The sequence below is a fragment of the Neofelis nebulosa genome, chromosome 3 (assembly GCF_028018385.1).
Source record: "Neofelis nebulosa isolate mNeoNeb1 chromosome 3, mNeoNeb1.pri, whole genome shotgun sequence".
In the NCBI taxonomy this organism is placed as follows: domain Eukaryota; kingdom Metazoa; phylum Chordata; class Mammalia; order Carnivora; family Felidae; genus Neofelis; species Neofelis nebulosa.
The window spans coordinates 75,297,361-75,322,030 of NC_080784.1; the positions used below are offsets into that span (position 1 = coordinate 75,297,361).

Here is a 24,670-nt window from a genome sequence, read left to right on the forward strand (position 1 = left end):
CTTAAATGAGGTTAAAACTCAATGCTTACACAATGCTGATATCTCGGGACGTGTTTGGGGCCAGGGAAAATTGATGACAATCTAGCACTTCGAATCCATAACCTTGGCAATTATACCCATTAATTTTCAGAGATGTCACAGTTATAGGAAGTGGTCCAATATTCTCAACTTTAAAGTTCTTTGTAATAGATAAAATTTGCTTGCTGTCTTTCAGTTCTAGTGAGGACAGAAAGTAATATTTAGTGTATACGAACTGCAAAATTAAATTAGCATAATTTATTAAATCAAAAAACCATGACGTGTATTATTAAAATGTGAAAAAAATTCAATATAAGCTCAAAGTATGACTTCTATCTAATATCTAGAACAGTTACAGATTTTCTTATACTCCCAGGATACAATAAAAACATTTAACTAATCAAGATTTTTAAGTTAAATGACCTTCCTAGGTACCAACAGTAATGAAAATCTCTTCTTTGTTCTTTTACTTAGTAAAGGTTAAGGTTAGGGATGCCTGGGTGGCTCAGTCAGTTAAGTGTCCAACTTCTGATTTTGGCTCAGGTCATGATCTCACAGGTTCATGAGATTAAGCCCCACGTCAGGCTCTGTGCTGACAGTGTGGAGCCCACTTGGGATTCTCTCTCTCCCTCTCTCTCTCTCTCTGCCCCTCCCCTGCACATGCTCATGCACTCTCTCTCTCTCAAAATAAACTTAAATGTTGTTTTTTTTTAAAAAGGTTAAGGTTAGAAGTTTATTCTTTTCAGAAGCCAAATAGTTTGGATATCCCTAGGCACTATGCACACTTTGCTCCCAGTATCTTCACATTGAACAGGGACCAGTTAAGAGCAAGTGTGTGTGCTTCTAGAAACATGACTCAAACACCCACTACATTCAGAGGAAGTAAGTCACCAAGTCCCTGCAAAAAAATGAGAGCACATTTTATATACGGAGTTTAAAAAAGAAAGAATTACCACAATTTTAAATTACTCCCATAAATTTACAACCCACAATCTTTTCCATAAAGGGACTAATATCTTATCTGGTTCTATAGTTTTTATAATACTCCTTAATTCTATCTTTCAAGGTCAACTCTAAATTACTGAATGAATGAAAGAAAAAATGAATTGTGATGAATGCTGAATGCAAATGGTTAATAAATCGTTTCAAACTCAATGCTCATTTAGCATAGTTTTATTAAAAAAATTCTAATGAGACATTAAACAGTGCTACAAAATTATCCAATAGTTTTCACTAATCAGATTTCTCCACAGGAAGCACAGTGTTACTAAAATGCTTTCAGTGTGTTCCATAAATTCAAAATTATATAGGAAACAAGACAGAATTTACGAAAAACATTTTACATCTATTGTTTGATTTTTGTTTTAGTTCCTGAGAAAGTTCTTGAACCTAATATAAATAATTTAGAAGTATTTAACTTAAATACATGCACAGTTTGGAAATATCTAATGGAACATTTATGTAAATTTCTAAATCTTCTATGTCTAATACAGTAGCCACTAGACATACGTGGCTACTTTAAATTAAATTAAAATTAAGTAAATTTAAAAAGTGATTTTCGGGGTGCGTGGGTGGCTTAGTCGGCTAAACGTCCGACTTTGGCTCAGGTCATGAACTTGCGGTCTGTGAGTTCGAGCCCCGTGTTGGGCTCTGTGCTGACAGCTGAGACTGGAGACTGGCTTCGGATTCTGTGTCTCCCTCTCTCTCTGCCCCTCCCCCACTCATGCTCTGTCTCTCAAGAATAAACATTAAAAAAAATTTAAAAACTTATTTTCTCAGTCACACTACCTGTATTTTTAAGTGCTCAGTAACCACATGAGGCTAGTGTCTGCTGTACCGGATGACACAGACACTGAGCATTTCCATTACTGCACAGAGTTCTACTGCTTAGAAATCTTTAGTCTTGTCTCCTTTTTAGCATTTTGGGGTGATCTTTTTTTTTTTTTAACGTTTATTCATTTTTGAGAGACAGAGAGAGACAGAGCATGAGCGGGGAAGGGGCAGAGAGAGAGAGGGAGACACAGAATCCGAAGCAGGCTCCAGGCTCCGAGCCGTCAGCACAGAGCCTGACGCGGGGCTCAAACCCACGAACTGCGAGATCATGACCTGAGTCGAAGTCGGACGCTCAACCGACTGAGCCACCCAGGCGCCCCATGGTGTGATCTTTTTATGATGATGTAGCCTCTTACTATTTATCTTAAGTATTTGACACTATACTGATAATTCAGCAATTACACTTTTTATATATGTATTAAGTAAGATGGGTTAAATATCTAAGGCTATTTTTATAAAGTAAAGGCCTATATATACTAAACGTTTGCCTGATTCAATTATTTGCATCAATGCAATGAATTTACTATAAATTTATAAAGAATCTTCCTATAAAATCCTTTTGCTCTTGGCTTTAGCACCAAGGCTGCCCCATCTGAGTGCCACATGCACGAACTCACGTCGCCGGCAATCCATCAGCGTGGACTCAGGCACCTTGAATCTGAGAGAACCTCCCGAACCAGGAAGCCTTCCGCCCACTTTCAGTAACTCTCTCGCTCCAAACCCTTCCACGCCAATCATGTCAATAACAGTCAAGTTATTCCTATTGGGGCAGCACATACAAATACAAACGCATTACAACACAGTCACAAGATACAGTGCACTTGGACTTAAACATTCCTAGTTAGCAAGAACAGCTGTAAGGTTTTCAAAGAGAAAATCAATTAAATAGTGTGGCATCTCCTGGAATTTAGAGGCTATTGATGGGCAACGGAAGCTGCCAATGGGCTCAGAAGAGCCCAGGCAAGCTGACTACAGCAAGAACGAGTGAATGCCCAGAATGTTCCTGATCACCCTCCTGCCTCAGCCCGAGAATGTGAAGCCATGTTTTTCTAATAATCAGCCACCTGGGTGGTGATGAGACCTGCAAGAGCAAAAAAAAACAAAAACAAAAACAAAAACAAAAACTGAAAAGATAAAGTTGGGGTCTCAGAGAAATATTAACAAATTTAGCCTAATTGATACAAACTACTTGCAGGGTGAATTAAGGAGTTTCATAGTAATTGTGACTATTAGAGATTCTACCTTAGGGATAATTCTAGAAATAAAATCCTACTGTTTCTTTTGAACCAAAGATTTATAATGTCACCCCACCAAATAACAGATCTACTCAAATCCTTAGTAGTCAAGCAAAAATTCAGACTAGCTTCGAAGTCATGACTCCCAGGACAAAAAAAGTTAAATGGAGTAGATGTTTAAAAGGTGTAGACTGGAGTGAAAGCCAGTCATCATTAATGTAAATACTATAGAAGCTGAGAAAACATTCCTAATTAGGCAAAATACAACAAGAGCTTTACACCTTTATCTGAAGGATTAAGAATCTTTAACCATTTAAAAGCCTTTAAGTTAGGTTGGATGACTGATACTATTTACAGAAAAATACTATGTATCAATATAGAAATATCAAAAGTAAATTAACTACTACAAAGAATTTAGACTTTCTTTTCGAGGTGGGATAGTTGAACCTGGGATGAGGTAAATGCTATCTCTGCACTTCCCGGGACCTTAGTTCTTCAACGGAGAAGGAGTTTTAAATGAAAGACGCTGTCAACAGGGCAGCAGGAGTCTTAGTTAAAATGCTTAATAGAACAAACAAGTACATTTTCTTTTTCAGAGCGTTCACTTGCAGAAGAACAAACTCGTGTAATATATTAAAGGAAGTCCAGAATAAGAAAGTCTTTGCTAGCTGATCTGATACTAGAAAAACTCTACAAAGTAACTAAAAGGCCATTTATTGAAAATTAGTGTTAGACTTCTCACCAATGCAGAGAGCTTCAACATAGATCTGTATTTACTGTAAATTTTTGAAAGAAAACTCTCAATAAAGACTAACTAAAGATGAAAAAATTTAATAGTGAGAAACATTTAGCTGCTTAAATGTAGCAACATCTGTCATTTAAAGGGAGGGGAAAAAAGGCAATGGGCTCAACAGTCCTTAGTCCATTGTCCTTTGGGGCTACAGAGAGTTCCAGAAGCAAGACAGGTATGAGAGTGATATAAATCCCAACACTGCGAGTGAAAACATACACAGCAGTGTTTCAATTATTTTTCTGAGCTGGGAACATGTGTTCCTAGCACATACGTGTGTGTGTGTCTGCATTTGTACAAGTGTCCTGCCCTCAACGACACCAACAGATGAGATGCTGAGCAAAATATACTGCGTCTCTTAGAGAGAAGGGCACACAGCCCTTACTTTACAAGGTGGGAAACTGAGGCACAGAGTAAGTGTGAAGCCTCACATAGCCTCTCCTCTCCCTCCCATGCAACACAGCCCCATCCCTGAAGGCCTGACCATGAGGTGAATGTCAGCTCTTAGCTAAAGAGATTACATATTCTTGGGGCACCTGGGTGGCTCAGTCAGTTAAGCGCCCGACTTCAGCTCAGGTCATGATCTCACAGTTCGTGAGTTCGAGCCTCACGTCGGGCTCTGTGGTGATGGAGCCTGCTTCAGATTTTATACTTCCCTCTCAGAAATAAACAAATACTTATAAATAAAAAATAAAGAGATTATGTATTCTTGAGAGAAAGAGACTTGGACAGACGAGTCAGAGAGAAAGAAATAGGCTCCGTGACAGGGACACACCCACCGGATTAGTATGAGTGAGGTAACTTTTCCGTAGTCAGCTGGCGTGAAAACTACACCGACCCTTTTCATCTCCAGAGGCTGCAAATGTAAGTGGAGGATGCCAAACTCAGATTCCTCAGAAGGCATGCCCTGCAGATTTAATAAATGCAGTGAAATGATTCCTGTGAAGCAAGCTTCCGTCTTCATTACGTGCATTTTAGGGTATAAACATGATTGCTCTTCTTTTAACGTCCAGAATGGACTACCCTCATCGACGCGCTGAACTTGCTCACTCTGAGAGTTCACACTGATAAACAGTTCCCGAACCACAGCTGAGAAGAGCAGGCAGAGGCTGCAGGACAGCCTGCCAGGGATGCTGGAGAGGTGGATTTGCTTCCCGGCCCGGATGGAAGCTGCGGCTACAAGAGACATCTCTGCCAAGATGCTCTGACTGCAAACCGTCACTTAGCACACCAAATAGCCTCTGTTTGAATGCTGCGGGGATCTGACCCAACACCCAACTGCTGCTCGACAACCCTATCTTTAATACTGACCTTAGGTTCATACAGAGACCATCTGTATTATATTGCGTCTCTTCACTCAGGAGAAAGAGCTGTGTTTATTCACAAGCTCCAGGGTTTATTTTTTCCAGGGTCTCTAACTTTCTCTGATTAATCTTGTGTTCTAAATCTAGTATTCAAGGCTAAAATCTTGTTTTCTAAATCTAGTATTCAAGGCTGAGTTCTCCATCATTTTTCCTCTTTCCACTGTTTTTTTCCAGCTCCTTCTCACTAAAAAAAATTATTAATTTCTTAGCGCTATAATCATATAATCTGCATGGTAATATTTCTCTTTTCTGCAGTCTTGATTTTTATATTTGTTTTATCCTGCAATTGTTGGTAGTATCTCCCCACGCTATCAGAAGAAATAGCGACAGTGTTTGATTCATTTTCATTAGAACTATAAGCTTCATGAAGGGAGAAACCTTGCTTTACATAGATCTAATATGAATACTGAATAAAATTGATTTTTAGTATTAAAAGTGTAATAATAACATGGCGCGACTGGGTGGCTCAGTCGGTTAAGCACCCGACTCTTGATCTTGGCTCAGGTCATGATCTCACAGTTCATAGGATCGAGCCCCACAAAGGGCTCCATGCTGACAGCACAGAGTCTGCTTGGGACTCTCTCTCTCTCTCTCTCTCAAAATAAATAAGCAAACATTAAAAAATCTGTAATAACAACTGCATCATTTATTAAATCGTTCTTATATGCCAGGCACTGGAATATAAGAAGTCTATAAAATGCTGAGCATTCCATAAATGTTACTGAATCTTCAAACATTACTACGAGTGAGTGAGAGAAGGCTGTAGAGAGGATAAGTAATCTTCCTGAGGGCACAAAGCTAGCCCATGTTAACAGCCTGGACTCAGAACCCTGACCATCTAATTCCCTCTGATCTTAACCGAAGGAACTACATTTCTAACAGCAAACCATCATAAATACGGGTGCCATTCTTTATATAACAAAGAGTTCTAAGAAGAATTTTGAATTAAACTTTAAGTGTCTCAAAGGCATCGATACTATTATTGTCAGTGTAACAAATTCATAACAGTAATGGTGTCTCTTATCACAAAAGGTGTAATATTCTTGGGGGAAACCTTTGGTCACACATGAAAAACTTCTTCCAAACAGGCTGCAGCATTTGTTCAAATCTGAATAGAACATTTAGATGTAAAAGAAAATTGGCATTATTTTTGGAATTCCAAATTACATACGATTCAACACCAGTGGGGCCAAAGATCTTTTGGTATCCTGGACTAACTTATCTCTAACAGCCCTGGGAGCCTGCTCAGTGGAAAGGAGAACCAGAGGCAATGAGCAGGGCAGGCGTGCTAACAAAAACAAGACCATCCTGCTGCCTAAACCACTTACAAACAGAAAGGGACATTTGCTGTAATATGTTTCCTATTGTAAGTCTCTGTTAAAAATCCATCTAAAAACTTGCTTTGATGAGTTTTAACTCTTAGTTGGAGGTTATCTGATCTCCCTCGTTCTGCTATTCAAGTTAATCTAGAGCCAATAGTCCATCTTTGGAGGGATAAGTGTGGAGAGAGAAGAAAATACCAAGGCATTTCAGTGTGTGCGTGTGTGTGTGTGCCTGTGTGTTAGAAATATAGTTGTATGCCCATGTGTGGTGACGTGTGTGGCTGTATTTTTTAAACAAATGCTCCGCGTCTGACTTGATCTCACACATAGGATACTTGTAAGGAGAACTCTCAGCTCTGTACAAAGAGCCACAGAACTACTGAGTGGAAACTAAGAAACAAGGCTGCCAAGTCCCAGAACAACATCCTTTCCACATGACATGTTTACTCCTCCTCCTGAGTATTTGTGCAAGACCTCATGAGCGCCCAGAGGCTTAAGAATTTCAGAAAGACCTTTTTTTTTTTTTTAACAGATGAGGTGAACATCACAGAAACTGGGTGACTTGCTAAAAACATGAAGCCTGTTTAGTAGGAGAAGATGTTCTTAGGTGTATATTTACCTTATGTCACCTTAAAAAACAATTGATGGGAAATCTAAAAGAGAATTGTAAATTCTGGGGTCTCAGGTTTTATGGTTTTCTACATAGCCCTGATCCAATTGTTATTCTTCACTCACATGAATCTAAACTATCAAATTAAAATGATTTACAGGCTAACATGAACCATGGGCTCTTGCTGCATTCGTTAATTGGGAAAATCTGCTATGTATACTTCATGCCTAGAATATAAGAGAGCCACATATATTATGTAAAAACACTTGAAACATGACTTGGTGCAGCCATATGCTATGTGTATGGTTTGTCAGCATTCTTTTTCTATTTAAAGAGGACATCCTACCTGGTAAGGGCAAGCTTTGGTGAGCTGGAATTCACCAGTTGTGAAATTAATCATCTGCATATCGGTGCCAAACCTATAAAGGAAAAAAAAATGTTTGAAATAACATTCAGGTTGCCACTAAAGAAAACAGTGCATGTGTGCACATATACAGATTATGTGAGCACATGTGTTTACATATACAGTTCATCCCATCCTGTCACCACTGCATCCCAGCCCCCTGCATTGTCCTGGGCATACTGGAAGTGCTCAATAAATACCATTGAATGAATGACTTTGGCAGCACAGAATGTAAAGAAGCATATGGTGACAACAGCTCTAAATACAAAGCAATTTTTTTCCCTCTCCAAACAATACATAAGGAACCTGACAGGAAGTGACTCTCGAGAAAGGACAATTTTATCTCCCGGTAGACACATAGCAATGCCCAGAGACATTTCTGCTTACCACAGCTGGGGAGGTCCTACTGGCACCGAGTGGGTAGAAGCCAGGGACGTTGCTAACCACCCTCTGAAACACACAAGAGCCCCTCCTCCCCCAAACAGAAAATCACCTGGTCCAAAATGTCAATAGTGCTGAAGCTGAGAAACCCAGGGATAAGAGTAGATCCTACTAAGCCAAAGAGGGAAACATTCTAACTGAAACTGTGACTGCTTTGTGAAAATAAGATATAACAGACAGGGACTAAAAAATCTATCATCTTTTCTTTTTTAACACGAGATTAAAATGTACTAAAACACTAAACTCCTTTCTTGTGTTGCCCAGAGATCGCTGTGATTTAGATTCTCAATATGAGGAATACACGTGGGAAAAAATCACAGCTGTAAAGATTCCCTGACCAGAGAAAGTAATATCCTGCTGGGAGCTAGCCTTGTCACAGGAACACCAAAGATACCACGCAACAAGAGAAGCGGCAATTTCCATCAGGTTGTATGTCCCAAGGAGCTGGGTGTGCAGGTACTGGGGCCAATACTGTATACACCCACATACAGGCTCTGGGTGAAAGATGTGAAGGACTCTGAATAATTCTGAGTCTTAACAGCATTTCCCAAACACCGTCAGAAAGTCTTCACCAACTGGGTGCTTTACCATTTGTGCAGCAGGCGTACCACAGCCTCGGGTGTAGGATACAAGGAGAGAGGCAGGAGCTGCAAGGAGACCGGCCAAGAGGAAGGGTTCTTCACCACAAAGTACTTCACCTAGATATGGGGAAAGGAAAATCAAAACCCCGAGGAAGACATGGCGTTGCTCCTGAGATAATCCCACCAAGAATTCATAACCTGAATCGAATCATGGGAACCACCATGCAAATCAAATCGAGGGACAGTCTAGAAAATAAATGGCCTGCTTACTTCAACAACATCTCTGCTATGAGAGGCAAGAGAAGGCTGAGAAAGATTACAGGTGATGATAAAGATCATACAATGCAAGATCCTGAGCTGGGAAAAAAAAAAAAAAAACTACCATAAAGTATGTGAGGGGGATAACTGGAAAATTCTGAATATAGACTGCACACTCGATAACATTATGATTAATATCACATCCAATTTTAATAATTACACTTTGGTATGTGAGAAGATGCTCCTGTTCTTAGGAAATCCACAATGAAGTAGAAATAAGGGGGGACATAGCATCTGACACTCTCAAACAGCTCGTAAATGTGTGTGGTGTGGAGCACGTGGGTGGCTCAGTTGGTTAAGTGTCCGACTTCGGCTCAGGTCATGATCTCACAGTCCATAAGCTCGAGACTCGCATCGGGCTCTGTGGTGACAGCTCAGAGCCTGGAGCCTGCTTCGGATTCTGTGCCTCCCTGTCTCTCTGCCCCTCCCCTGTTCATGCTCTTTTTCTCTCAAAAATAAATAAACATTAAAAAACATTTTTAAAAAAAAGGGTGTGGTGTGTGTGTGTGCAAAGACAGAGAAAAGAAATGATAAAGCAAATGTGGCAAACACAAAAACACCTTTGTGAAAGGTGACTAGGAGTTCTTGGTACTATTTTTAAACCGTTTAAGTTGAAATTATTTCAAAGTTAAAAAAAAATTTAATGTTTATTTTTGAGAGAGAGAGAGAGAGAGAGAGAGAGAGAGAGAGTGTGTGTGTGTGTGTGTGTGTGTGTGTGTGTGTGTGTGCAGGGGAGGGGCAGAGAGGGAGTGAGAAAGAATCCCAAGCAGGCTCCAGACTGTCGGCACAAAGCCCAATGTGGGGCTCAAACCCACGAACTGTGAGATCATGACCTGAGCCGAAGTCACACACTCAAGCGACAGAGCCACCCAGGCGCCCCACAAAACAAAAATGTTTTAAAAACAGTCTTCGGATGCCACCCCGAAGAAACCCAGTGAGCACCTCATGAAGTGTAAATCATCACCCAGACCACATGTGATGCAGCTCTTTGGCAATGAGATGACACACACACATGGAAGTCTGCTGGTGTGGCTTCTGTGCCTCTGCTTTGCTCCCTGCCTCCCCAGCTCATGGAGGGAAGCACACACGAGAGAAGTCAGCACACTAAGGACAGAGGGTAATGGACAGAGTCCAGGCTCTTGATGGCATCACACTGCTGCTTCATCAGCTTTGGACTTCTCTTTTGAGCTTCTCACTATAAAACAAGCTAACTCCTATGTAAGCCTGTGTTAATCAGGATTCTCTCTGTGATGGGGCTCCTGGTTGGCTCAGTCAGTAAAGCACTGTGACTCTTGATCTTGGAGTTGTAAGCTGTTGTTTTTTTTGTTTTTTTTTAAACATTTCTTTATTTTGGGGAGAGAAAGAGAGACAGAGCATGAGCAGGGGAAGGACAGAGAGAGGGGGACACAGAATCCGAAGCAGGCTCCAGCCTCTGAGCTGAAGGCACAGAGCCCGATGCGGGGCTCGAACTCATGAATGAGGAGATCATGACCTGAGCCAAAATTGGCTGCTTAACCAACTGAGCCACCCAGGCGCCCCTCAGGGTTGTAAGTTTGAGCCCCAAGTTGGGCGTAGAGATTACTTTTAAAAAAACTGGGGTGCCTGGGTGGCTCACTGGTTGAGTGTCCAACTCTTGCTTTCAGCTCAAGTCATGATCTCAGGGTCGTGAGACTCAGCCCTGTGTTGGGCTCTGTGCTGAATGTGGACCTGCTTAAGAGTGTCTCTCTCTCTCTCTCTGTCTGTGTGTCTCATTTTCTGTCTCTCCTACTGCCCCTCTCCCCGACTCTCACTCTCTCTCTAAAAAATAAAATAAATTTAAAAATAAAAATTTTAAAAATGGTAAAATCTTATAAAAAAGATTTTCTCTGATATTCGTAGTTGAATACTTTCTTGACGGATTTTGAATTGAAAACAAACTTCAGAAAATGTGTTTGTTTCATGCACTTTCAGTCTGTTTCAAGTTTACTCCTTTGTTTCTTGACACCTCCCTGCTAAGTGCACTGAACGGCATATGTATGTCACTTAAAATGAATTTAAATTAACTTTGGTTCTGACACAGTATTCTCAAGGTGGAAAGACTCTGATAACTTAACACCCCAAGAGCCAGGGGGTCACTGACAAGGAGATACACAATCCTCACCACGCTACTCCTCAGGGCAGTTGCGCTGAAGTTTAACACAAGGCCGGGCTCTGTGATTAAACGAGGAAGATACGAAACAAAGGATTCTGACTCCTTGGATTTCTTCAAGCGACCAAATCGAGTCATGCCTAAAGCAGTCCTCCTGTGTAATTCATAAAGAAAGAAATTATTTTGAAAAATAATTTTCACATAAAAAAAGGAAATCACTAATTATCACTCCTACTAAAAGGAACAAGGGCTCTTGGAAAAAAGAAAAGGCTTATTCTGGGTATTCTGGGTCTGGGGAAGAGAAAGTACACATGATCCCGGAGCATCCTGTTTTACTAGAAAGCAAGGAAGTTGCTCAAAGAATGAGGTGAACATGTAAGGGACCCACGATCTAGCCTGACGGGGCCCCATCAGCCAAATCTGGGACAATTTAAGCATCAAAAAATAATACTGATGGTATATCATGGTAGTGAACAAAGAATCCACAGTGATGCTCAAAAAGAATGTAGAATGAACAAAATAATCAGAAACATCACTATTTTGCAGCCATCAATCTAGCAACTGATCCAGGCAAGGATTATCAATGGATGGGGTGAAATGTTCTTTGGGAACAGGAAATTTATATGATCTCAAATTATCATAGCACATGTTACTTATTAATTTTTAATAATTACTTAGTAAAGGAAAAATTCATCTACAGTGGAAAGAGAGCTGTCAGACGCACAATGGGGACAGTCAAACGATTCAACTTAGCAACACCGACAATGGGGCAAACTGCCATTTATGTTCCTTCTGAGGTGATGCAATGATAAGGACACAATACCAACCAAGTAATTAGCACTCTTCCCAAAAATGTTTGACATGAATGTAAACCTGAGGAAACAATCCAAAAACTCCACAGTGCCAAAGGTTCTGTAAGACAACTGGGTAGGCCCCTCGAAAATGTCAGCATTATGATAGATGAAGAAAGGTGGGGATACAAGTCTAAAGAAAATTAAGAAAACATGACAACCAATTGCAATACATGATCCTTGAATGGAATCTGGATTTAAAAAAAGGAAAAAGAAAAAGATAGCCATAATGGATACCGGTGAGTCAAACAGAGAAATTTCAATACAGACTGTATACTGTATAACTGTATCAGTGTTAAATTTGTTGGGTGTGGAATCATAGCATAGTCCTATGTAGGAGGATAGTCTCCATGGGAAATAAATTCTTTCCTAATAAAGTACTGAGGGTTGAGGTATGGTATCTTCAGCTTACCTTCCAATGACTCAGCACAAAGATAATGCGTGTGTACAAAGGTATAGAGGTCGAGAGAGAAATAAAGCGTAAGTGGCAAAATGTGAACAACTGGTTGAAAACAGGTGAGGAACGTTTGAGTATGCACTGCACTCCACTTTCAACTTTTCTAAGGTTGGACATCCTACAACTTCGCTTGAAGTGTCTCCCCAGTGCCGCATAAAAGAGACAAGGAAAGGTGAAGACATACTTGCAGCCGTCACCGTTTTTAAACTTCTTCCATCTTTCATACAATTTATTGGCAAGTTCCAAATCCACATCCCAGGTAGACCGATCCAGGGAAAGACTCCCTTCCCAATTAGGATTTTCTAAAAGTTAGATCAGATTTAATATTTAGATTTATAGAAAATGCAACTCAATTAGTAAAGAATGCCACAGGCTGCCAAACTTCTCAAACTGAGAGGACTGTCAAATGCATAAACACACCCCCTCCCTCCCTCTGACTTTCCTAGGATCTCTCTAACTCAATGGCAAATGGTACATCAAATCAAACAAACATGTAGAAAACAAAACTAAATCGAATCATGTAAAGGTAAGAACATAAAAGACACATGGCTCATGAATACAGCCTGAAACAAGTAAAAATTATACTCGGAACATTTTTAACAGCTTTCCGTCTAACAGGCTAAACTGCTTCCCTGTAAGCACTGGTCATCATCTAAGCCTTTCGGTGATCAGTGCTGATGGACGAACGGTCCTCCCAAAGAAGGGCACAGACCAGGCCTGGGGAAGGTGCATGTGCATATTTACAAAACGGCCTCCTGTTCACTGAGCCCTCTCTACTCATCTGTTCGGTCCTGTCTGTGCTAAAGAGTGTACCAGGATGAAAGCATGGGTGTCTCCTCAAAGAAGTCTCCATACTGCAACAGTCTCCTTACATTAAATATTTTAATGAATCAAAAATGTAGGGCAAGGGCTAGAAAGAGCTTCTATATCAACACCATAGCATTCAATCTCACATAACAGCAAGCACCCCCTGGAAGATGTTTATGCTCCTATAATCCAAGTCTTCAAACACAAGTCCAGGTTATTTTTACTAACTTGTAGTCAGCCCTTTTATAAAAGAACCAAAATCTTCCAACTTTTCCTGGACACAAAGTTGCTGTGACCATCAAATAATGTGTTTGAAAAAAAATCCCTTACAAAAAGTTCAAGCTACTTAAGGGGACATTATTTATACAAGTAACCTCAGGTGTTTTTGGAGGATTTTTAAGACTTTCAAGTCATTCTGTGAATGATCATGCTCTTTAAAAATAAAATATGATACAATTATGTTTACAGGACTAATTATTGCAGCTACAAACTCTATTTTTCCTCACTATTTCCCACCCAACCCCACTCTAGAGTTCTACAGAAAGCCTAAGGGCAAAATACTTACCTGTCTTTGATTTTCCCATGAAATAATGCATGCCACAATGTGCTATCACTTCAAAACCCAGACTCCCTTCCTAGATTGAAAAGTAATATATGAATAACTTAAAACACAACACTAAGCATAAAAATCCTAATGCACTCAAATGCAAAGCAGACATTGGCCTCCACCTCAGTGAATTTCTCTTTAACCAGAAGCCAAACAATGAGAAAGCGAATTCTTGGCTTCCTTTCCCCCTGAATGAGAGCCCTGAACGGTCTCTCACAGGAAGGCTCACAGCAGTGGATTCTGCACAATCATCGATGCCCACAGTGATGATCCATGGGCTCCAAAGACACAAAGCTGCCTCCTGAATTAGAGGTTAATCTCAGGACGTTCCTGATAGGTTTAAAAAAGAACCAAAACACTGTAATCCTCTGAAAAACAGCATAACAATCTGTAGAAACTCCTAAGCCACTCAGGACATTTAAATTGACGTTCCACTTCCTACAGGTTGGGAAAGCACAGACTCGCTACTTCCACATATACATGAAACCTGCCTACTCCCTCCCACAGGGCGCTCTTCTTAATACGCATCTCTTGATCAGAAAAAGGAAATTTCTAAGAAATCTCCCCTCCTCAAAATAAGGATGAATGGAATTAACCTTACACTTTGTGTAGTTTGATTTTAGAAGTCCTACCTTTAAGCCTATAGCTAAGCATGAGGCATTTCTATCTAATGAAACACCAAGGCTAATAAGTGAGAAAAATCATAAAGATGGTTGCATGAATGTCTCATAGTGAAAAATCAGAACCCAGCGTTATACAGAATAGCTTGGATCAAAAAGAAGCAATAACAGTAACCAAATGGAAATAAATAAACATTAAGAAAAAAATGAGACATGTTTAAGATAAGATCTAAATTGAATACGGTTTACCCAGATTTTAGAAAGCATTTTAATTGTGAATCCTTTCAGGCTTTAGATTTGGCCCCCGGGAGAAATGCAAGAACTACAAGCAACCAAGCCTCACTTACCAGAGGTCTAACTACAGCATTTAACCGTCTAGTTTATCTGAATTCATTGCAAGGATGCACTAAAAGCTCAACTGTGCTTTCTAGAGCAAGTACATATTCCTTGCTCTAGAAATTTTGGAAATAAATGAAAATGAGATGAATCTACTTGTAATACCTTATTTTGTTCAAGAACCTCAAGTTACTTTATGAAAAATGGAAACTCTTTCCAAATAAAGAGTTCCATATCTAAACAAATGACCATCTAAGCTTGGCCTGGTAATATCTGTTGTATTTCTTGAGATAGTCTTAAAGAACACGAGCTTAACTCTGCCAATAAAACCCAAGCACCATAAGTTAATAACAGTAATTATTATGAAAATTATAACACATAGTGTTGTAAACAATACCTTGGTTGGTGCTGAGTAAATCTGTAGAGGTATTGCAAAAACGGCACCTGTGTTTGTAGTCAAAAATACATTGGTGAATAGATTTATGGCAATGTCTTTAACAGCAAGTTTCAAAGTAAATATATTCCAACAGCCTGGAGGTAGAAATAAAGGGCCAGTGAAATTCAGAATCTAAAAAGAAAAAAAGCAAGAGAAATTACTTCTTCTAATACCAATTATGATTAAAACCATTATAAAGTATGATACTAAAGTTCTTTTGTACTTTCAAAAATAGAATTTACTCAACTATTTCCAGCTCAAAGATTGAAATATTTTCATATAAATGATAGGTTTATGTTTCACATGCTGTTTTAATTTCACAAAAGTAATCTTGAACTTTTCACGGGCAATATTTTGAAAAAGTTTATTTTGTCATTAAGCAGGCTTATTTTTTTTTTCAATATATGAAATTTATTGTCAAATTGGTTTCCATACAACACCCAGTGCTCATCCCAAAAGATGCCCTCTTCAATGCCCATCACCTACCCTCCCCTCCCTCCCACCCCCATCAACCCTCAGTTTGTTCTCAGTTTTTAAGAGTCTCTTATTAAGCAGGCTTATTTTTAATAAATACAATCTTTTGAGTATAAATTGTACATTGTAATTTTTTTAATAATGGTGACAGCAAATATCCTTTAAGAATATACCTTGGTCCCTCTGTGTTCCTTGAATGATAGTTTAAAAAAACAAATAGATCTTAGAAATAATTCTGAGAACGTTAAAAGAAAAATACTTGCTTTAAAACTCAGAAGAAAAAAATTAAACTTTATAAATATTAATTTCATTGCATCTGACCTTAAACAAAACTTAAAATAGGCTAAAACTTGGATAAAAATACCGTATGTACCTTTAAAATGTGCTTGGTCTCCTTGGAAACAAACACATCATTTAATACAACACTATGGTCAAAATGGTTGAGGTACCACATTGACCAAACTCCTGAAGTGTTCTCGTGAGTCTCTATGTGAAACTGGGTCGCAGAGGAGTCCATTCTAAAATACCTGCGAACACAGGACGTGCATGCTATCAGCCCTGAGTGGGAGACAACCCACCAGCACTCAGAGCGCCTCGGAGTGTGCCCAAAGAGGAGCAGCATGAAACGTCAGATCACAAACGTTAGTGCCAGGAACAGGCCGCGGGACTGCCTTCTTCACCCTTCGTGCCCTCAGGCGCAGCCTCTGAAGGCCAGAGGGTAAGTGACCAGGCCAGGACCAAGGCAGCTCACACAGGCCGCCAGGACAAAACCAGGACCCCAACGCGCATCCTCTTCCTCCTTCCCACACCTGACTACCTGGTCCCCAGCCCAGTCCACAAACGGAATCACTGGAATCCTTCTTCTCCCCTCTCCCGTTCTGCCATCAGCCTTTCCACTGCTTGTTAGCTGTGTTAATGTACGCAAGGCAAGTCCGGAGAGAGAGAATCATACACGTCTCATCAGTTACATTTTTAAATTATTTCCAGATAAAAAACACTTAAACAAACATGATTTAAAGGAAAATGGATTCACCCTACCCTTGAATCACAGGAGAGGAGAGACACGCTTTTAATGTTGGAGTGTTTTTTATTTTCTTCACGTCTTCTTTAATTCCACTGGCACATGATGTAGCTGTTTTGAGATACAAAGAAATAAACGTGAAGCATCTTTTCTTTCGTTGCGCCTGAATAAAAACAGGATATACGTTTTATTTATAACTTTCTAATTACTTCAGTTTCTCCATTAAAATAGTGCATCAGATATCAACAGTAAAATACTTTCTCAAACACTCCTATCTTTTTCCTCTGCTGGCTGGTTGCCAATGTTCTAGAACTTGATGTCTACCACACACACACACACACCCCTCCCTTTTTAAACCAACCTCTCATTTCTTCCTTTGGGAGAAAAAGAAAAAGAGAGTCAACGCTTTACAGCTTCTCTTTACAAAGATCTGCATTCACCATAAATAAGAGGAAAGTCTTTAGGTCTGCCAGAGATGACAGAAGTGAAAAATGATACTCAGCCGGGTGGGGTGAAGAGGAGCATGTGGAGGCATGAGCAAGAAAGGAAAAAGAAAGACAACCGAAATAGCAAGGAGGAGCTTCACAGGGTGAGTGGAAATGCATTCCAAAACACTGGAGATTATCAAAACAACACTTTTAAGCTTTCCCTGAACTACTCCTAATATTAAGGCATTGGCATTAAATTCTTAACTCTGATACAAATACTCAAGTCTTTTTTTTTAAGCTGCATATATGGCCCCAACCCCCCCCCCCCCCAAAATTCAAACCCTAACAAAAAATGTGAAAAAAAAGTCCATCCGAGTCCCCAGTTATCTTGGAGGAAACAACTGCTAGCAGGTTCCTGAGCATCCGTCCAGTGTTCTATGACATGCAAGTACACAGACACCCTTTAAAGGACACCAAGCGTATGCGCTGTTTGCATTACATGCCCACATATGCCTCCTAATAGCTGCAGGGTATACCCTCCTGTAAATGCACTACAACTGAACGAGCCCCCTGTCGACAGACGGATGTTGTCACTAACAGTGCACATTTCTGTAAGCAGTTCTGAATATGTATATGAGTGTACCTAGATAGTTCCCAGACGTAGTGTCAAAGAGCATAAATGTGCATTTTAAATTTTCACAGATTGCCAATTTTCCCTCCAAAAAGCCTGCATTGGTTAGTACTCTTGTCAAAAATACGTGTTTTTTCCCTAATCATTACCAACACAGAATATTAACACTTTATTGATCCAAGTAATAAATTATATCTTACTTGTTGCTTTAGTTAACATTTCTTGAAACATAAGTGAGGCAGGGTGCCTGAGTGGTACAGTGGGTTAAGCATCTGACTCTTGATCTTGGCTCAGGTTATGATCTTACGGTTCGTGAATTCAAGCCCCACATTGGGCTCTGCACAGATGGTGAGGAGCCTACCTGGGATTCTGTCTCTCCTTCCCTCTGCCCCTGCTGGTGTTCTCTCTCTCTTAAAATAAATAAATAAACTTAAAAAAAATTAAAAAGGGGTGCCTGGGTGTCTTAGTCGGTTAAGCGTCCGACTTCGGCTCAAGTCATGGTCTCACAATTCGTGAGTTCGAGCCCCTCATCGGGCTGTCTGCTGTCAGCACAGAGCCTGCTTCGGATCCTCTGTCTCCTCTCTCTGCTCCTCCCCTGTTTGTGTTCTCTTTCTCTCAAAAATAAATAAGCATTAAAAAATTTTAAAAAGAAAAAGAAACAGAAGTGAGGCAGGGCATGCTTTCATATGTTTCAAACAACTTGCATTTATTTACAGAACTCTTTTTAACCATAAATAAGAACCTAAAGCTACAGCTGGGTTTGTACTCACTAGATCTAGCTTGCATTCTGCACAAAGATACACGACCCGGGCAGCACAACCTTGTTCTCTGTGGAAGCAGCACCTCCACCAGACACATTTACATCCTGCTCTTTCAGATCACGTGAGTTAAGCTTTAAATGCAAAATCCCCCATATGTGGCAGAATAACAGTGGCATCAACAATCATTTCTTCCATCATTCTATCTCTTAGAACTCTTAAGGCTACAGTATTACCATCAAGCCAATTTGCTTTCTGAAAATCTTTGTGAAACCCAAGTCATTTCACAGAAAAGAACTGTCATCATAACCAGATAACAAAAATAAAAAGACAATCTCCAGTATTTTTAAAATCTGTACCTTTGCAAGTGAAAGAGGCAATTTTTGTAAAGTTGGTTGCAGAAGTAGGTACGAGTACTGGTTCAAACTGCAAAGACAGAGCATCTCTCTGTGAGAAATGATGTACGTCCTACAAAAATAAAAATCCACATGACTATTCTCAGCTGGGTGAGTATCCAATGTGAATCAACTCTGTTAAAAGAACTAAGTCGTTCAGACTGGCATACAAGCAACTGCTCAGCATATGTGTCTATGACAGTAGGAAGGGGGGTGCTGACAACCTTCATCCTAATGTGGGTTCAAGCAAGGGAAACCGGGTATAAATTAAAGCAAAAGAGAAATGAGACAAGTATTTCTGTATCTGTTGTTGAAAATTCCTCATGTTCTGCAATTAAACATACATTCGTAAGTTTAAATTTTACTTTATGTAATTTACAATTACCTGTATCCAAATAAGGCTGTTTCCTGAATGTAATATATACATATTTACTGCCGAATCATCTGTCCAAAAGAATCAGAGCAATGAGATTAAAACAAAAGAGTCATCTCATTCTCATACCTTAATATAGTGGCTAAAGTGCTACATTACACATTTCTATAAAAAATGTGACTCGTTTTTCAACACTACCATTGAAACTGGGAACTATTTTCTGTTGGGTATTCTTCTAAGTCACAAGGAAAAAGATCTATACAAAAAGATTGACCTACCAACATGGGCTCTCTAAAGGATAATAAACTACCAGTGAAGATATTCTGAGTATAGGGTCACACTATTACTCCTCTGGATGAAACTAACCAACTGGACAGCTTTAAATAAGCGATGTTCTCCTATTGATTGGACAGGCCCTTATTTCCTTATTGGGATGATCACATTTGAGGAAAAACAAAACCCTGGGATCTCAAAACATCACCTTCCTTTCAACCTTCACTCACAGAAGTGCTCCCCATGGGACAGGGTCTTCTCTACATTGATGTCTATCTGGCCATTCTGAGAATCACCAAAAACTAGGAAGCCGAAGACAGGACAGCTCTCCTGCTGAAGAACCATCACTATTACAGCCAATTCTGAGGGCTGGAAAGTAGATGATGTTTGACCATAAAATTACACTTTGGTACCAATTCTTTCTCTGGATATGTATATGGTATGTGTTTATGTACACGTGGTACATGTGTATGTCTGTGTCCATATATAAATGTACATACACATACATATATATACATACAGACACATATACCAGAACAGCCTTGCTAACCAATGGATAACAGCAAACTCTACATTGTAAATGTCAAAAATCACCTAATATGTGTTGCCTACAAAAGTTCTTAGAAACTGAAGCTGATGAACTAGGTAATTCCTGGTACACAGGACATACATTTTCAAAGACAAAATTCATAACAATGAACACTACAATTCACACTCTCTTAACTTGTCCGGCATCTGGGAACAATTGGCACCCAGTCAGCTATTAAAAATACGACACGGCATGATTTCTTTAACTGAGCTTCTGCAGATCAGTAACACTGGGACAAGAGACACAAAACTTCCCAAACACTTTGTGAATATTTATATTAGATTGTTGTGCCTGCCCATTTAACTTGTTTCCTATCTCAGAATGCAAAAAAAAAAAAAAAAAAATCCCAAGAAAACTAAAAAGTGGTTTGCAGTTGCCACTTAATTTACTCCAAAATAATATAGCCTTATTAGCAGTTGCAGATTGAGAACCAGTCACTGTTAATCTCTTAATTACGAACGCAAAGCCTCGTTGTCTTGCATTGCAATGATACAGCCTACAAGTAAATGCTTTAAGAATGGTGATGCAGGGGTGCCTGGGTGGCTCAGTTGGTTAAGCATCTGACTTCAGCTCAGGTCATGTTCTCGCAGGTCGTGAGTTCAAGCCCTACGTCAGGCTCTGTGCTGACAGCTTAGAGCCTGGAACCTGCTTAGGATTCTGTGTCTCCCTCTCTCTCTGCGCACCCCTGCTCACACTCTGTCTTTCTCTCTCTCTCTCTCTCAAAAATAAATACTAAAAAAATAAAATAAAACAAAAAAATGGTGATGCAGGTTAATCAAGATATACTAGAATAAAAATGTTAAAAGATTCCACCTTACCTGAGGTCTCAGATTTATCTGTGGCTACATAAATTATAGAAAGATGATCTAACAAATCTTGTGTGTTTTCTTCAAACTCTTTTGAGGAGTTTTCCATGGTTACGATTATGCTCATTTGTAGCCGTAAAACATCGTCAGATTCCATATAACAACTCTGAGATTGGAGGGATGGAAAGAACAAAAAAAAACTCAAAAAAAAAAAATCATCCAAACTTTGTGATTTCAAGTTTTATAAAAAGAAAAGCATTTATGATAAGGTCATGTGTATTTCTGAAAACAGAATGTGTCATGTTATTTTTGATTTCCAAGCCAAAGGCAAGAAAGGAAGGATGAGAAGAGTAAATTTTTTAATTTTACCTTTAATTGCTGACACACTTTATTACGTAAACTGCATTCCAGTTGTACTTGCAAGAGACTAGTATTAGTGGTTTCTGCCTAAAAGAAGAAAAAAGGGGAGAAAAAACTTGAAAAGAGGCAAAGAGTTAAATCTTGTATTCATAGTAAACAATCTATCATTTATGCAGAACATTCATTCACTTAATAAATATTTGAGTATCTGCTAAATGCTGGGTACTATCCTAGTAGCTGGAAATAAACATGAATAAGACAGAAAAGCCTGTCACCAAGCTCACATTCTAATGGAAATCATAAGCTCTCCCTTGGGCAACATGAAAATTCCTATTATGGCAATAAGGAGATAAATATGTTCTAAATATACACAGGAACACTGTAGTTTGGCATTTCTTATACTTTCTGAACATTCTGTTTCAACACAGGAATCTTTTATTTCAAAGTAGGTTCACCCAGCAATAGCCAATTAACTGTTCTTCCGTCTGCCTTCCATTAATAGAATGTTAGAAGTTGTGGCAAAACAGTTAAGAGATGTCTAAAATTGAAACGGGCTATCATTATCATTTTTATTTTTTTTTAAATTTTTTTTCAACGTTTTTTATTTATTTTTGGGACAGAGAGAGACAGAGCATGAACAGGGGAGGTGCAGAGAGAGGGAGACACAGAATCGGAAACAGGCTCCAGGCTCCGAGCCATCAGCCCAGAGCCTGACGCGGGGCTCAAACTCACGGACCGCGAGATCGTGACCTGGCTGAAGTCGGACGCTTAACCGACTGCGCCACCCAGGCGCCCCTATCATTATCATTTTTAAAATGTGAAAGAGCTATGCATGGAAGAGATGAAAATAAATGAAAAGAATGCAAAATTTCATCAAGTTCAAAGATCTCAACAGCCACATGGAATGATAATCGACATCTTTTAAGATAAGGAAATGCACACTCTGATTCAGAAATACAGTCATTTGGGGGGGAGGGGGGAGCTGCAGACGGTGAGCACACAGGGAAGTCAGGTAGTGCAGCGTGTAAATCCAAAACCCATCAGCTATGACAACTCCTCTTTTGTTCAGCTTGATGTGTCTGGCATAGTGATTATAAAATAAAAAGGCACTCGGCCTGGCAGCCACAGTCCCGATGGCAGGAAATCTCAGTAAGGCAAGGAGGCATTCCCCAAATCCTTGGCGGACTTGATTGCGGGTAAGCGTTTATTCACTCCAGGAAGACTTAATGTTAAGTAGAAAGAACCACCATGATTGTGTTTAATTTATTAGATTTATTAAGAATTACCTAAGCACATTATATTAAAAACACATTTTTAACTACTACAATTTTCATTCAGCGATTAAAGTACCAAAAAAGGAATAAGACACATTTTAAAATGCAGTAAAGATAGTGGAGTTTAATCAAGATGGGGCGCCTGGGTGGCTCAGTCAGTTAAGCTTCCAACTTCAGCCCAGGTCATGATCTCATAGTTTGTGAGTTCAAGCCCCTCATTGCGCTCACTGCTGTCAGCACAGAACCCACTTTGGATCCTCTGTCCCCAGCTCTCTCTGCCCTTCCCCCACTTCCCCTTCCTCTTGCCCCTCCACCCCGGGGGCTCATCCTCTCTCTCTCTCTCTCTCTCTCTCTCTCTCTCTCTCTCTCTCTCTCAAATAGACATTTAAAAAAAAATCTTTAAAGAAGATTAACCAAGCTGGAAATAGGACCAAACATTAACCAAAGACTATTCTAAAAAGCAACTGCTAATTGGGGTGCTGGGTGGCTCAGTTGGTTAAGCATCCAACTTTGGCTCAGGTCAACGATCTCATGGCTCATGAGTTCGAGCTCCTCATCAGGCTCTGTGCTAACAGCTCAGAGCCTAGAGCCTGCTTCAGATTCTGTATCTCCCTCTCTCTCTGCCCCTCTCCTGCCCACGCTCTGTCTCTCTCTCTCACTAATAAACATTTACAAAATTTTTTAATTAAAAAAATAAAAAGCAACTGCTAGTATCTGCTAGACTTCAACAGAATAATACCATTTGTAAGTGGAACCTAAAATCTTAAGGAAGAATTAGATGACTGAATTTGTCTTTCTGCAAACAAGTCCCACCATATCATAGACATAAAAAGAAAAAGCCCACTACTCTCTGAAATTGCTTTAACCAAAGTTATAAATGACCTCCTCACATCCAAATCCAATAGGCCCTTCCCATTTTGCCTAATGCTTCTGCCAATCTAACCCCATTAACCGCTGGTGCTTCTCTTGGTTTTGCTCCTTCCTCTTTGCATCATCCTTTGTGGCTCTTCCCCCTCTCCACTTAAGATGTTAGAGTTATTAGGGATTCTTCCTTTTGCCCTCTTCACTCTCTCTAGGGAAGCTCTGTAACACACCAAAGCTGCCTGCACTTCTCTCTCCACACACCCATGTCCAGCCAATGGCTGGGCATCCACCCGAATGCCCACGCTCGCCAAGACAGCTATGCTTGGTGTGCACGTCGTCCTGGAACCACTATTCGTACGGTTATTTAAGCCGGAAACCTGCACACCAACTTCAGCTTCTCACTTACCCTTCTCAAACAAACCCATAACCACCAAGTAATACTGATCACAACTCCTCAGGAACCCTTGAATCCATTCACTTTCCCTCATTCCTATAATCCTGGAGATCGGGGGTCAGCAAACCATGCCCATGGGCCAACACTGCCTGTGTTTATAAACAAAGTTCTATCGGAACACGACCATGCTCATTCCTTTGTGTATTGTGTACGGCTGCTTTCATGCTACATCTGAAGAGAGGAGTACTTGCCACGGGGATCACATGGCGTGGAAAGTCAAAATATACTCTCCGAGCCTTTACAGAAAAAGTTGAGGAATGCTTGCCCTAGTGGGAAGGAGAAGGAGAGGGAGGGAGAGAGACAGGTAGGCTAGTCTCCCTGTGTCCACCTCTGTCCTCTCCATTCCAGTCTCCACACTGCCTCAAAAGTGAGTTACCAATATGCAAATCAGGTGATGCCACTAGCTGCTTAAAACCCTTCGAAGACCAAATCCTTTACTGTGGCTTCAACACTCAGGTACCTGCCTAGTCTTCACCCACCTCCTTATTTATGCTCCAGCCTCACTGGTCTACTTTCTGCTCGGTTTTGCCTTCAACCTCTAAATGTGTTGTTTTGCTGTAAACTCGAATCCCCAATCCACCCTCCCTCTACCTAGCTAAACCTAATTCATCCTTCAGGTCCAGCTTACACACCCCCTTCACAAGGGTTTTCCCTGCCCCCACAGCTGGGGTAACTGCCCATTACTCACACCCACAGCACCTTTTCCCTGACCTTCCTTAACAGTCCTCATTATAATGTAACAACTTGCTCAAGGTCTGTCTTCCTCAGAAGATCGTAAGCCCCTTGCCCGATGCTGTTACCTCAATGCCTACC

The 24,670-nt window shown here is 40.1% G+C and overlaps 1 protein-coding gene across 2 annotated transcripts in view; it reads right to left on the minus strand.

Moving 5' to 3' along the window:
• The window catches only part of TMEM131L (transmembrane 131 like), a 171,753-nt gene that overhangs the window by 40,358 nt on the left and 106,725 nt on the right, over window positions 1–24,670 (minus strand). For both annotated transcript variants that reach the window (XM_058721123.1, XM_058721122.1), the window contains exons 8-22: window positions 21,275–21,352; window positions 20,918–21,071; window positions 19,250–19,308; window positions 18,829–18,937; window positions 16,670–16,763; window positions 16,005–16,158; window positions 15,119–15,289; window positions 13,724–13,793; window positions 12,536–12,653; window positions 11,056–11,197; window positions 8,605–8,714; window positions 7,519–7,591; window positions 4,656–4,783; window positions 2,469–2,611; window positions 30–216 (exon numbers count right to left, since the gene is read on the minus strand). In XM_058721123.1, the coding sequence (XP_058577106.1) occupies window positions 30–216; window positions 2,469–2,611; window positions 4,656–4,783; window positions 7,519–7,591; window positions 8,605–8,714; window positions 11,056–11,197; window positions 12,536–12,653; window positions 13,724–13,793; window positions 15,119–15,289; window positions 16,005–16,158; window positions 16,670–16,763; window positions 18,829–18,937; window positions 19,250–19,308; window positions 20,918–21,071; window positions 21,275–21,352 (1,790 nt within the window). The remainder of the gene's footprint in view (window positions 1–29; window positions 217–2,468; window positions 2,612–4,655; window positions 4,784–7,518; window positions 7,592–8,604; window positions 8,715–11,055; window positions 11,198–12,535; window positions 12,654–13,723; window positions 13,794–15,118; window positions 15,290–16,004; window positions 16,159–16,669; window positions 16,764–18,828; window positions 18,938–19,249; window positions 19,309–20,917; window positions 21,072–21,274; window positions 21,353–24,670) is intronic.